Source organism: Dipodomys merriami, unplaced genomic scaffold, assembly GCF_024711535.1.
Source record: "Dipodomys merriami isolate MVZ:Mamm:240054 unplaced genomic scaffold, mDipMer1.0.p SCAF_14, whole genome shotgun sequence".
Taxonomy (NCBI): Eukaryota; Metazoa; Chordata; class Mammalia; order Rodentia; family Heteromyidae; genus Dipodomys; species Dipodomys merriami.
In genome coordinates, this window is record NW_027202715.1 from 29730984 (window position 1) to 29746767 (window position 15784).

Here is a 15784-nt window from a genome sequence, read left to right on the forward strand (position 1 = left end):
CATTGAGATTCACAGAAGCCAATTTTGTTTTCTCAATGACTTAAAAATACAGAGTTTAGTTAATTTCATCTACTAGTTTATTCACCTGCTGCTAAAAACAAAATAAATTTTTTAAAAAAATACCACTGTAGTCTTTTTAATCTGAGAAAACAAACTCACCATCTGAGGACCAGAAACGGTTTGTAGGCCACAGAATTCATTCAGTTGACATTTATTTAATATCTGTAATACGACAAACTCTGTAATACAATTTCAATACACAGAAATGTAGTTCCAAGACCCTTTGAATCCATACAAGAGAAAACACACTAGTGGCAATGCAAGTGTATTTTAAGTGTGACAACTTGTGTAGGTGCAAAGTGTAACATAGTACTGAAAAGTGCCCTACTACCAGACTGAATGAAAACAACTTTCAGATGGCTCCACATTTATCTATGTACTGGCAAGCAAGCAAGCAAGACTCCAAAGAGCCAAGAACAGTAAACAGATCCTCTACATGATGCACATAATACTTATAAAAAGTTGTGACATAAACACCAAGGTTCAATGAATCTAAAATGGTAGACAGGAGGATACTAAGTAATTACCAATTTTTGTTAAGATCTTAAAAACAGATTTGCTGCTGTAAAAGCTTTAAGAATGGTCAAGTGAGTGAAAAATACAAAGAACTTTGCATGAAATATTCCTGTGAGAGAAAGAGGGAATGGTAATTCTACTTGAATTATTTTTCATCTTCGATTCATCACATATACAATATGTTGGAAATCACTTCCTCTGCCTTTCCACCTCAATTTTAATGTAAAATCATAACTCTCTGTAGGGAAGAATGCAAATAATAATATATCTTTGGTACACATTTCATATTTTCTTTTGGCTATACAACCAAATGCAGAGTATCTGTATCACAAGGTATTGTTAAGATGTCAAGGAAACACCTTAATTCTCTCCATGGTTATACTAGTTTATATTTTCACCAAGTGTATGAGAGTTCCTCTTGCTCCACTTCACCACCACATGCCACTTGTACATTCTACATGGTAGCTGACTTTACTAGTGTAGTACCAGCTCTACCCACTCATGACAGTAACTTAGATAAATTTTAGTTAAAATGGAGTGGGTACACTTTCAATCATGGGAATGTACTTAAGCACTCAGGTATTTAATATTTTAGGGGTAACTATGGAAAACTTTAGACTATCCCTTTCCCTCCATTTATTTCTACTTCTTTTGCAAAATTTCTAGTCTTCTAGACTTCCAGTTTTTATTTTTCTTTCATTTCATTTTTAATATCATTGTGACAGGTCTCTGTATTTCCATTCTTGACTCTCAGACTGACCACTATTTCTGATCAATTGAGGATTTTCATTTCACTGAGGACAGATAGATATGAATGTTCTTTTGCTCCTATTCAGGTTTCATCTTGCTAGCCAACTGTGTCTACTGAATATGCAAAAAGAAAACCTGCGATATGTCCCTAGGAAGGCCCAAGGAGCTTGTGACCAGGGAAAACTCTATAGAAACTTTTGACACTATTTATGGTACAAAGTAATCCTCACTTGGTCTTTTTGTGTAGTACAAAGCAATAATGTGCAACTTTATAGCTCAGATTGATTTATGTAATTCCATAACTGAAGTGGCAATTTTTGCTCTATAGTAAAATTATAATTATCTTTCAATGTGGAAGAGAAAACCAAAGCCTTTTATAAATATGTCAATTTGCTTTGATTCAATAACTAGACTTTCAATCAGGAATAAATGACAGAACAATTAAGATAAAGCTTAAACTGGTGATAAAACAACTCAAATTCGATTGATTTCATTTTATGGCTTTGCTTTAGGGTACAAGCTTGTAATACATTTCATTTTCATGGCTTTTCTGGTTTCAAACAGAAGGTCTGTGACAAATAATACTAATGACTTTAGTCAATATTGATTGACTTGCTAGAAAATTCTCTGTGTTTCTGGAATAATAGAATTGAAGCATGTCTCATGCTATATTTTGAATTCTACAATGCCAAGTTATGCTCAATTACTTATTTTTACACTATTATTAAATGGCAACTATTCTAGCATCTCTTACTAATTTGCTGTTTTCAATATTAGATATCAGTTTATAAAAATTAATAGTACAATCACTTGTATTTTTTGTATCTAACATTTTTGGCATCTTATAGAAACTTACAACTGATGCTATTACACTTTAATGAAATAAAATATTATTTTGAGCCCCATAGAAACAGAATTTTCCCAAGAAAGCAATTAAACTGTACAAACCAGCTTTTCTTAGGAATTCAATTTAAAAATGGTTATAGAGTATTATAAATCTGTTTTTAAAACCAAGTACATTGAGGAAGTATTTTTCCACTGACTGTAAAATAAATTCTATTGAACTGATGTTACACTAGCCTTTTAAAGTTAAAGAACAGACTGCAACCTATACTTCTATACTTATCCAAATATAACATGAAAGGAAATCATGTGAGATGAGGGGAAAAAAACACTTTATGTTGTTTCTCTGGGCAGCTAAAATTAAAGCTTTAGTTGTACCTGTGACATGTACCTATAATCCCAACACTTGTGTGAGAGAGGAAAGGAGATCATAAATCTAAGATCAATCTGAGCTACATAATAAAATTCTGGTCCAAAAAATGATGGACTGTGGATATAAGTCATCTGTAAAGCCTTATCTAGCACCAGCAAGGCTCTGGGTTTGATTCTTAGTACTGCAAAAGATAAAGATCAAAAATGAAAGTAAATGTTATTTCAGAGTCTATTCTTGTTCCTTATACCCCATGATCTGAGCCCCAATTTAAAGATCTTTAATTTTCTTCCTTAGTGAGAACTGTTTTCTAATTAATATGATTAGTAGAGTTCATATAGACTTAAGAGCTTTACTTTGGCCAGCAGATGTCTGCTGAGTGACTGGAACAGGATGAAAACACTTAGCATCTGCCTTCCTCTTTGGTACTTTAATCCTTGGAATGTATGAATTTGATTGCCCCTGGGAGTTGTCTGATGTATTCACTTAGCTTAAGCCCCAGAAGTCCTTCTCCTTCTATTTTACTCTCCTAAGGACCTAAGGTCCTTCAGCCAAGATGAGGACTACTCATTCTCCCACACCCACAAATCACTAACCAACTTCATCTCTCTTTACTCGGATAGCAGCCAGGTGTTAGCTCAGTATTGGCTCCCTTCTGCTCAGGAGTAGAAGTCCCAGTAAGCCACACCTTTATTCCTTGCAGGTTGACAGGTTGTCATTTCTATTGTTTCTGTACCCCCAAAGACCTTAAGAATCTAGTAGCACAAGTGGAACTAGTCTTTTAAATCAGTTGCTAAAGATACAGTGTATCTATTAAACTTATTTTCATTTATTTTACCACTTATTTCTAATGACTAGTTATTTTTTCCTCTTTAAGTGAAAAATTTTATTTTGAATAGCCATAACAAGCAGGTAAGCTTATTGTATTTTTATTGTAAAAGCAAACTAATAATCAAAATCTAACTACCAAACAACAAGAAGCCCTTCCCATTAATTAGACAAAAATAAACAGTAGCATATGTTTAAATAATAAAGAAAAATAGCACATCAGAATGGAAGAAATGGAATTGGCTCAAACCATAGCATGCTTAAGTATGAGTTTATCTAAATTCCCAGTATTGTCTCTATCACTTCCTCCCACCAAAATAAAATGAAAGACTGTAAGCAAGAATAAACCTTTAGACATTTCTCTGTTTCAACTACAGTAGGCCTCTCAGTATTGATGGACATTTTGTAAGCCATTTTCTTTTGTAATTTCCATGTTGACTGAGATCCCTTAATCTTAATCTTAAATAATATAGTTTAACAATCCCTTAATCTTAAATGATATAACTAATTTTTGCTTTCACAGTGTTATGCTCTGGTGTTTTCCTGGTGCGTTGTTTGCAACACTGGTTATAAGATACCTGCTTCCATTGCTTCCACGATCAATTCCTAACTGTTCTATAAGTCTCAATATAGAAGTCACCTGATTTTATTTGTTTTCATTATGAAATATTGTCTCTGACATATGGAAACCAAACACATCTGTTTGTGATTTTGTCTCAAAAATTAGTATTGATCTTTTTTTAATTAATAAGGTTTTTTTTAGGATTGATCTTAATCAATTTGGTTTTCCTCCATGCTCCATTATGAAAAAAAAGTTTCTCAATGGTGATCTCAGAGAAACAAAATTTGAAAGGAATTCTAAAGTACTAAATATGTGGATATCAGTATTGACAGTGAGATTGCAACTGCACAATGTTATTACCTATTAAATTATATAATGTAATTCCTCTGTCACATAAATGCTTTTATGCTATCTCTTGCTGTACTCAACTTATTGGCTTTAGTTTTTATGGTTGTTATAGGACCCAGGATCTCAAAAATGCTGAACACTAACTCTAACACTAAGCTATATAGCAAGCCCCACAACTTTACCATTTTTTTTTTAACATTTACTATGTACACAAGATATACACCTACTCTTGTTATGATTGCATTACAAATGTAACGAAATGTATGTAATTTTCAACTAGAATAATTAAAATACCACAATGTTAAAATTCTTCTCAATGAGTTGAAATTTACAAAGTTCTTTGGTGAGTTAAAAGTACAAAATGACAAGTCCTAAATACTAGGGCAAATTCCAGAAGATAGTTCATTCCAAGATAAAAAATGTTAAATATAATGATAATAAGAATTACTGGAAACATGTTCAGTTGACTCTGTGATGAAAAATCCAGCTACTACCTTAGGATGCATTTCAAGGATTGGCTAAAGCTTTTGAGTCTTTTCTAGTTGTTTTTATGCAGACAATGCCAGTATTCTTAATCCGTACATGTACTACTGAGATAATGTGTAGAGCTGGAATTTGACTCAGTGGTAAAGTATTTGCCTAATTGGGTTAAATCCTTAAAACTGAAAACAGCACTAAAAATTGAAGAATTAATCTTTATTTAAGAATCATTAAGTATATATTTAATGTTTATGCAAAAAGATGTATATCTTGTTTGGGGGAATATTGTTTTAAATTGTATCAGGAGACACACCAAGATAAATGTAGATATATAGATAGATATTTATATCTATAGAGATATACAATAAAATAAGTTTTGTCTTGATATATATTGGGGGGGGGCGGGGATTGGTCGTGGGGCTTGAACTCTGGGCCTGGGCACTGTCCCTCAGCTCTTCAGCTCAAGGTGAGCACTATACCACTTGAGCCACAGCGCCACTTCCAGTTTTCTGGTGGTGAATTGGAGATAAGAATCTCAGGGACTTTCCTGGCTTTGAACTGTGATCCTCTGATCTCAACTTCTTGAGTAACAAGGATTACAGGCGTGAGCCACCAGCACCTGGCTGATGTATATTTTTTATATATGCCCCCCACATATATATATAATACATATAAATTATATATGTATACCTTTATATATAATATATATAAAGTATTTACATATTCCTGTTTATATAGTGATCTATATATGTATGCATGTATGTGTATGCATATGTACATGTATACATATATGTATACATATGTATACACATATATAGACAATAATATTTTTAAATTGATATTTCACTTTTATTTGGGTGGCATATCAAGATCTTGTTTCTGTCACATGATTCTCAGAGCATTATATTCCATATCAAAGAATCAGGAAGAAATATTAAGTTCACAATTATAGTTTATCTAAGAGCAAAAGCGTTTACAAGGCAAAACCATGATACTTAAGGAGTTTGTATGCTGGCAGAGGTGCCATGAAAATTATAAAAATGTTCAATAGCCTGGAGAGCATGCGCTCTAAGCCAAAGACTTGAAAATGCACATCATACATATTTTTAAAAAATAAGGAAATAAGCAAAGGAGAAATTTCTCTGGCAATCTGATATCAGGGCTTTCTGAGCAAGGGAATGGAATCAGTGATGCTTTAAGGTGTAGCCACACAGGAATCTACTGGGCTAAGTCAGCCCAGCCATCTTCTTGCTGGGTAAGCCACAGTAAAGAAAGAGAGCATCCTGAGACCATCTGAATGGGTCTCTTTAGGAATCTAACAAGAGAAAAGTCAGACTTGATAGAAGCTCTTCCATTTAACCAATGGGAAAAATAAAAGCTGTTAAGGGTCGCAATGGAGAAAAGATGTGTACTGATGGCCTGTTATCCAGATTAGAAGAATGATTCCAGAAAAGCTGAGAGTCATTGTGATACCAAACATTTCAGATACTCAAGTAACTATATGGCCAAAGAAAGTAGGTTTCATCACAATTAGCTGGTATTCACAATGACTACAATTAAGGCCAGATAAATAAAAAGGAATGAACAGGTAAAAGTTAGTTTGATCTTATTTGTTCAAAACAAAATTTAAAACTTAAGATATTCTAGCACATTCTTTGGTTTTGTTAGTGTTTATAATTTTATGAGGTATATAATTCAAGTTAATTTACTCAATATCAATTTGGACTCAGAAATAAGACTATATTATTCAGAGATAAGAAACATAAATTTAATGTATCTTTCTTGATCATAAGTATGCAGAACACAAGTCTATCAGTCAATTCTTCCAAATCAAATTTGATTTTTACAGCCAGCAATTTTTATAAGCTTGATTAATCAATCTTGATCATATTTTCTTTCTTTTTTTATTCTATTATGGCATCTTGTACCTAATTAGTCTCCCATGTAATATCTTAAAAATAATTACACACAAGCAAGTCAAAGGAAATCATTATTTTAAATGCAGTCACTTTCAATTCCGAAAGTCTGTTGCCAGTAATATATTTATACCATATGCTCCTGGTCAAGATTGTCTGTCAGAGATTTGTGTACTAGTGTTTCATTGAAATGCCAAAAAAGTCACATACTCTACCCAGTTCAATGGCATCCTATTAAATGGCATCCCATTAATACAAAATGCAAAATAGCTTAAGGATAAACATTAAAGAGGAAATTTCATTTAAAAATCTATAATAACAGATATTCTTTAACCAAGATAACTTCATGATTAACTTGTTCTAATTCAACATTAGCTTTATAGAACAGAACAAGTTTAAAAAACAAAAGAGGCCTTAAATTTGTATGCATTTAAATAGTCAACAGCTCTAAATCTAATATTAGACAAGATTTGATTTCTACTGTAATTTGATTTTTAGTAACTTAAGATTAGAATTTTTAGAAACTTTAGAATTTTCAGTAAATAAATCTATGCTTCATATTTGGATAATGGAAAATGTTAATATTTTCAAAGTAATTAATTTATTAGAACCCAATAAAATAATTATAAACCATTATTATCCTAGTTGCAATGTTTGAGCCTTAACTTATAAGTCTACCAATCATATACTAAAGGTATTTCAATTATTTCTCCAGATTCTCCCTCTAAATTCTCTCTAAAATTAATGGTGGTAGAATTTTAGAAAAGCAGAGGAGAAAGAACAGGCGAAGGAAGACAAATGGAGAGAAAAAGGCTGGTTAAATACAATTATAATATACACTGCTTGTATAAATGTGGGAATGGGTAAGATGGAGAGATTTTTCTAATGATTGAACAGGTGATATTCATCAAGATATGTTGTCAACATGGATTGATATAATGAACTAAAACCCATTTGTACAACTAAATAAACATAATTTTAAAACTAAAAAATAGAAGAGTACATTAGAAAATCAAGCTATCATTTTCATTTTCTATTGTTATTATAAAGGTGATGTACAGAGGAGTTTCAGTTATTAACTGACTCATTTTCATTCCTTAGTTTAATGTTCTCTTGTCTTGGCTGAGAACCAGATAATATATTTACAAAAGTGCACATATTTCTCCCCCAAATAATATTAAAAAATAAATGTAACCATACATAATGATAATAGTTACAATATTCCTCCTCTGACTTACTCAGTAGTACAATAATAAAATCATCCAAGTTGTCAATTTTTATAAATCAGCTAGTTATATATAAAAGCAATGTGAATGTCAGGTTGAGGAGCCAGTAGATATGAATGCAGTTATTATCTTAATTCATTATTAACCTTTTAGTCAAACATGTGAACACAAAATGTGTGTTACACATTCAAGCAATTAAAATCAAGCAATGAGTAATTAAATCAACATCAAAGCTAAATTGGGAAATGATTGAAGTAATTTTGAAATATCCCATCTCATTTCTGACCTAGAATCTATATTATTTACCTTAGTTTTGCTCTTTGGGATCATTAAGGTCAAGTGTCTGATCAGATTTCTGATTAAGATAAGTTAGGGTTAAGAAAGGGTAAGATAATAGATAAAACTGCAACTGATTTTTAACACGTATCCATTGATCCAAGTCACAATGAAAGAAAACAAGTGTATTTGTGTTTGTCTAGAGGGTCATTAGGATTAGGACTGTGTTAGTTTTCTAGTTCAGATTATGGTTAGGGTTAGGGAAACTTGAAGTTTAGGGTGAAACTGAGTTTTCTACTAACATTTAGATGTAAAGTACATATAATAGAAAATACAATACTTTCCTTACTTTTCTCTTCAGGATCATTAGGGTTAGGTTTTCCATTATGTGTAGGCAAAGGTTAAGGTTAGATAAAGGGTAACCTATTGAGCAGAACTAAACAGTTGATTCCAGGTCAAGGTGAAAGAAAACTAATGTATTTGTGTTCCTTTTATCACCCATGGGTCATTAGTGTTAGAATTAGTATTAGTTTTCTAGTTTATATTAGGTTTAAGGTTGGGGAAGGGTAAGCTTTAGGGTAAAACTGAGTTTTCTACTAACAATTAGAAGTCAAGTGCTGTAAAAGAAATAGTATATAAAATGTATTCCTCATACAGAAAAAGCCAAAGAATAAAATATAGTAACTTTTCTCATCCTATAATTCTGAGTTATGTATTCTGTAAATATTTTATATGCATATTATACTCCTTCTAGTACTGTAAAGTGACATTGTTTCTATACCTTCTCTTTACTCAAATTATTTCTACTTGTTTTTAATAAACAATTACAACTGCCTTAGCAAATCTGATTAAATGCTTTTCTGTGGTGATATTTTTCTTCTTAAATAATCTTTTAAAGTATAGATCCAGTCTTTTACCTAAAATTCAAAATGAGGCAGAGAAACACAGAACTCTTAATAGTAAAAATATCAAAAATTATAAAGAATTCTGTAGATAAATTAAAAATTTTCTTTCCCATGTTGTAACATAAACTCATGTCATTTATTTACCAAAGAAGATGTCCATGCTGAAATAATCCACATGAAATTTAAATATTGAAATTAACAAATATAATTATGTGTATTAATTTGCTTAGTCAATTACATCATAACATAGAACAAGCATATAATACAGAAAAGTGCTTCATTGTTTGGAAGTCACATAAACTTCCAACAATTACTTCACAGAATGATAAAGACATGTTGTAGAATATACAAACAGCTTGGTGGGTGTCAAATAACTAAAGTAGAACAAGTCAGCAACAATGAAGATGTCATTGAGATGGTGAACACTAAAATGTAAGTAGACTTAACATGAAAAAATGAAAAGATGTCTAGGATAGTTCTAGCAGGATCACAATAGATCAATGGCTAGGTATGTATGTACGTATGCTAATCAAGATGAACCACCACAAGATATGGAAACAGGGGGGTCTTTGTTTACTTAATGTACTATATGCAGTTATGTCTTTTTTTCTTTCTTTTTTTCCCCTTTGATTTACCTCCTGTTGTCACTGTTTTTTTTTTTTGCTACCTTTTGTATTGTACATAACTTTATCTGATTTAGGGATGGGAAGGGGACTGACAGAAATAGGACGACAAAGGAAAATGGGTGAACCAATACAACAGTGATATTCACAAGACCATATGTTTTAAATGAACTCTACAACTTGGGGAAGAGGGAGATCTGGGGGGGCAGCATAAAAGGAGAAAACGAGAGAGGGGTTTACAATGCTTGACAAGAATTGTACTCATTTTCTTACTTATGTAATTGTGACCCCTCTGTATATCACTTTTACAATTTAAAAAAGTCAAGTTGTTATATGAAATAAATTATTGAAGATACTTTTTAAATGTTTTAAATTATTTTTAACCTTTTTAGAGTAACTCACATTTTTTTGCTATTACATGACACAGAGCCTCACCTTCTAATTGGCTAGAGCTGGTGATCTACAATTTGAGCATGCTTTCAATCTAACATGTTTCTGTTTAACTAGAGATAGAATCTCTCAGACTATCCTGCTAAGGCTGTACTTCAACCACAATCACAAGATCTCAATTTCTACAATAGCTAGAATTACTGGCATAAACCAATGGAACCCAGCTAAGATTGATTCAATAAAGAGGCAAGAGCAGCAGCAGTAAACCTATAGAAGTGTTTGCCTTACATAATCAGATTCCTTGAATCCCCATCTCAGCCATACCATGTACTGGGGAGATAACTAACCTGATTTATAGTAACAAATATGAGTATAATCATAATCAATGTATAAACAAAGCATTATGGTATAACATCAATGAAGAAAATGTGTGATGAACAACAAAAACTTGAAAAAGGTTAAGTCATTAAAACCAAATAAATTATTTTACTGAATGTTTACACCCACTGTATAGCTGTAGTATTATTAAACATTCAACAGATTTTTCTTTAACTTTAGACATTTTTGTTTTGAGTTATAATATTGACTGTCACATTATTTTTCTCAAAAAAAGGATATATTAACTTCTTAAAAATAATAAGGCAAAGAGTGTTTTTATTGGCACAATATTGTCATAGCAGTGTCTAAAATTGCCATAGTGCCAAAGTAGGTAAACTTCCAAATTTAACATTCGTTAAGTGAATTGGAAAGTGTTCTTTTCAATTTCAACAGTTAACAACAGGAACCCCCCAAAATATAGTCATTAATTAGGAATGTACATGTAATTATAAAACAAGATTTGAAGCCGGGCATGGTGGCTCATGCATGCCTGTAAGCCTAGCTACTCAGGAGGCTGAAATCTTAGCATTGTGGTTCATATCCGGGCAGGAAAGTCCATGAGACGCTTATCTCCAATTAACCACTTGAGCCCTGTGGCTCAAGTGGTAAAGTGCTAGTCTTGAGCTCAGGAGCTGAGGGACCCTGCCCAGGCCCAGAGTTCAAGCCCCACGACCAAAAAAAAAAAAAAAGTTGATCATGTAGCAATACATATTTACTCCATTTCAGCATTTCCATTTGTTTCAATAATAAAATATTGAAAGTAGGACACTGGAAAGTTTATTTAGCTCAAGATCTAGAGGCTTAAAGGTTTGACTCTGGTGAAGACCTGACTCTGATTATGGCCTGATGATAAATGGCATCATTGGCCACAATGGGAGACTACATGGAGAAACAGGAAACCTGAGACCGAAAGTCCAGCCAGTCTTACTCTTCATATAAGCATCCTTCCAAGAAAAATAGCGCAGGGTCCCATGAACATTAATTTAATCTCTTCTAGGGTCAAAAAACAATGACTTGCTAAAGGCTCCACCTCTTGAATGTTTCACCTCTTGCCTCAGGACCCCATTATCTGTTCCAGGCCACTGAGGGGAAAGACTTTAACAGAAACTTTAGGGGCTTAGATCTTAAATTGATTTACACAGATTCAATATGTAAATAGGTAGATGATGGAAAGAGGAATTGATACATTACATATAAAGACATATGACTCTATCATCTATTCATGGAGATCATACCTACATACATGCATTACATATAAAGACATATGACTCTATCATCTATTCATGGAGATCATACCTACATACATGCATACTTAAGATTTGAAAGTGTTCCAGCTCTAATTTAGGCAAATTTACAACACACATAAATCAATACATGACTTCCAAAAAATTACTACCCCAGCTTCCTATAAACCCTGCCAAATAACAACAATCTACTAGAGAATATCCAATAAACTTAATTTGCTATTTCTACAGGCTTTATGAAAGTATAGTAGATAAAGTATTCAATGAAAATTATTAGTAGTGGTTTAATGTGTTTTTTTTTTTTAAAGAAAGTTCTTAGAGTTCTTTCCAGTTGTGTCTTGTATGGCACACTTTATTCTTCAGGATCCTAGAGGCCTTCTAAGGAAAGCAGAGTCTTATCAGGAAAGAGCAGTGCGTACTGGAGCCCTATGAGGGTGTGGTGTTTTCAGGAATGGAATCAGATTTAATTAAAGCAGCATTTGTGGTTTGGTGTAAACAGGACAAGAGAGAGTTATGTTTATACAGACATAGATAATCCACAAAATTTCTCACATTAACAAGTGTGATGAAATTTGAAAGTCAGTACAATAGAACTAGATAATTACATGAGACTAAGAGCCTAGTGTCCATCCTAGCATTGCTACAGACCTAAACATGTTTAGCCATCATGACCCTCCTGTGTTTTAGCTGCAGTTAATTAAAGTGTAGGCTCAAGTTCACTTGAAGTACTCATCTGGTCCTAAAAAATTAGTTTTATCATGCATTACTGACTATGGTAGAGGTTAAGATTCACTGAAAAGTTATACACAAGAGGAAAGCAAAATTAAATTAAATATCAAATTAAATACATACCATAAGAATACATTTCTTCATTGAATGTTAAGAACTCCTCATCACATCAAAAATAAGAGATTAACATTTTCACAATGGATAATCTGATATGTAAAACAACTAAAAAAGCTGATAAAATGGAAAGTAATTAATTCTGAATTTTAATTAGCTATTTAATTTACTAGATTTCTATTGTAGTTAGCATTTTTATTTTTTAATCATTTAACTATTTAACTATTAATTTGCAAAAGTAGATTCAAATAAATACTGTAATAGCTTTCCTAAATGAACTTTTTTTGATTTATTCAAGTGTTATAAATTATGTAACACTTAATGTATGAGTTTTTTTTCTTTTTGGTCAGTTGTGGGGACTGAACTTTGGGCTGGGTGCTGTCCCTCAGCTCTTCAGCTCAAGGCAAGTGCTTTACCACTTGAGCCATGGTGCCACTTCCAGTTTTCTGGTGGTTTATTGGAGATAGGAGTCTCATGGACTCTCCTGCCCTGTCTGGCTTTGAACTGTGATCCTCAGATCTCAGCTTCCTGAATAGCTAGAATTATAGGCTTGAGCCACCAACACCTGACTTGTATGACTTTTATAGAGATATCTTTATTTCCACAAAAAATGTCACTTTTCAAACTTTAAGGAATTAATGCCAGCTTTGTACAAGAGGTACATCATGTATCTAAGATTACATGATGATTACATGAATAAATTATTTGTTTTCTCAGTAAAACCTAAGAATAAGTGAAGGTTTGCTTGCTTTTGAAATGGTTGGAGAGAAAAGAGTTACACATAATGTTTGGAAACCCAGTACCATCCAAAATAACACAAAACAAAACTTGTTTTCCTTTTCACAGAAATAACTCATCCAACTACTGTTAGCTTTCAATATTATAGTGCCATTTAAGCTAATATTATTGTTTCTTTGAACACAAGAATGGCACATATGATGTATTTAATTTATGAAAATGTGTGTGAGAAAGTGAAAGACATTATGTGGGAAAGTGAGAACATAAACGATTGGGAATTTTAAGTAAAAATTAGTAGTACACAATTTAACAGTGCCTTCTAAACCAAAAGAAATCATGATAAATCTTATTATACCAGAAACTCCACTGCAGTGTTTTGTACATTTGAGAGGAGTAGGATTAGGAAGCTATTTAAGGGAGACTTACTCACTGAAGTAATTTCCATTCTTTAAAAAAAAAATTAAAGCAGAGGGCTGAGAAGTTGGCTCAGTGGTAGAGTGCTTGCCTTGTATGCATGAAGCCCTGGGTTTGATTCCTCAGCCCCACATAAGCAGAATACAGCCTAAGTGGTGCTTTGGCTCAAGTGGTAGTGTGCTGCAGGACATTACTCAGGCCCACAGTTCAGCCCCATGACTGACCAAAAAAAAAAACAAAACAAAAAAAAAAAAAACTGTAAGTACTTATCCCAGGGAATATATCCCAATGAGTAATTACCAGTAAACTCTGTATTATAATGTATTATACTTTGTCTTCCAGGCAACACAGCTAAGGTGTACATTGAGATTCAGGATGAAAATGATCACCCCCCAGTGTTCCAGAAGAAATTCTACATTGGAGGTGTATCTGAAGATGCAAGAATGTTTGCGTCTGTACTCAGAGTGAAGGTATGAGAAAATAAATCAAGGGAGCAGAACTAAAACCAGAGTTCTGATTTTTGCAAGTAAGCGCATACTTTGCATTAACTATGTTTATTGATATTACAAGTACAAAAGTCTGAAACTCAGAGCTACATGAGATTAATTATCCAATCTAAGCACAGACTATTTATATGAGGTGAGCCACTAAGCACATTTTGTACCTTACTTTCATTTAAAAATAGAAACAATTTTCTTATGATGTTCTACCTTGAATAATATATTAAAATACCAATTTACTTGTTTTTTTAATTTGGTCTCTGATTAACAATAATTCCGGTGAAATTTGAGTCAGAAAAGTTTCCTTAAGTAATATATTAGAATATTTATTTGAATTTATTTTTGAAAATATAATTACTTCTTTCTTGTTTTTTTATCTGCTTTGAAAGTTGTGTGTAAGCATTAAACTATATGTGAGACATCTTTTGAGTTTTTTCTTTATTTTTTACTTTTTGCCAGTTGTGAAGTGTGAATTCAGTACTTCACAATGACTTGCCTTACATGCTCACTTGGTTTACTACCATGTGAGCCATGCTTCCAGCCCACGTTTGCTGGTTATTTTGGAAATTGAGTGTTGCCATAGTTTCTACCTGGGATGGCTTTGAAATGTCATCTTTCAGAGTTCAGTGTCCTGAGTAGCTAGGATTGTTGTAGTGAGCCACTCTTTCTCTGATGAGATTCCATTTTTATGCTAGGGAAAAAAATGTCTATTTATCAGTAAAGCTGTCATGATGGAGGGATTCTAGTATTTGATGATGAAACAATTATCATACAGGCAAGTGTAAATGCTTCAATTTTTAATAAAAATATTATAGTATGTAACGTTTTTCTGTAAAGTGCTGATTAAACTACTAATTTTAGCATTTTAAAAATCGTTCCTTTTTCAGTAAATTTGGCTTATACCTCAATGTTTTAAAATATCAAAACAAAAGCTAATAATATCAAATTTTCTTTAATATGCAATGCAAATAATTAGCAATGCAAATAATTGCAATGGTTTTATTGTGTGAGGTATATGTACAAGTCTTGCACTTTATTAGGTGAAGAATGTAGGGGGCCAGTACATTTAGATTGTTCATTACAGAGTTTTTTTAAGTATTCTAATAATCATTTCAATACACAAACATTATCTTATATAACTTCAACAAATGTATATTTTGATTGTTGTGGATTTGCATGTAATTTTTTGTCCTTTTCCTATTAGCAGAAGCTTCATGAATAGAGCTCTTTTGTTTCTTTTTTACATCTTTATTAGCATATCCTGGCAGTACAAAAGTGTTTTGTTGTCATATTATCTTAGACTAGTGACATATACCCTTATCAAATTGGCCCTTTCTATCAAGTCTTTTAAAAACAATTTCAACAATTTCCCTATACATTTGTATGCAAATGCAAATAATGATGCAAGAAAAAAGAAACCTTTATATGTTCTTGTGTGGATGTAAAGTATTGTGTATGCTATGGAAATAAGTGTGAAGGTTCCTCAAAAGCTGAAAATATTATTGCAATATGATCCAGTGATAGAACTTCTGCACATACATCTGAAGGAATCCATATAATCATGCCTGAGGTTC

General features: G+C 32.4%; 1 protein-coding gene across 3 annotated transcripts in view; it reads left to right on the top strand.

The window, feature by feature from the left end:
* The window catches only part of Pcdh15 (protocadherin related 15), a 620145-nt gene that overhangs the window by 539497 nt on the left and 64864 nt on the right, over window positions 1–15784 (top strand). For all 3 annotated transcript variants that reach the window (XM_070020439.1, XM_070020440.1, XM_070020438.1), the window contains one exon: window positions 14053–14180. In XM_070020439.1, coding sequence (XP_069876540.1) covers window positions 14053–14180 — 128 coding nt within the window. The remainder of the gene's footprint in view (window positions 1–14052; window positions 14181–15784) is intronic.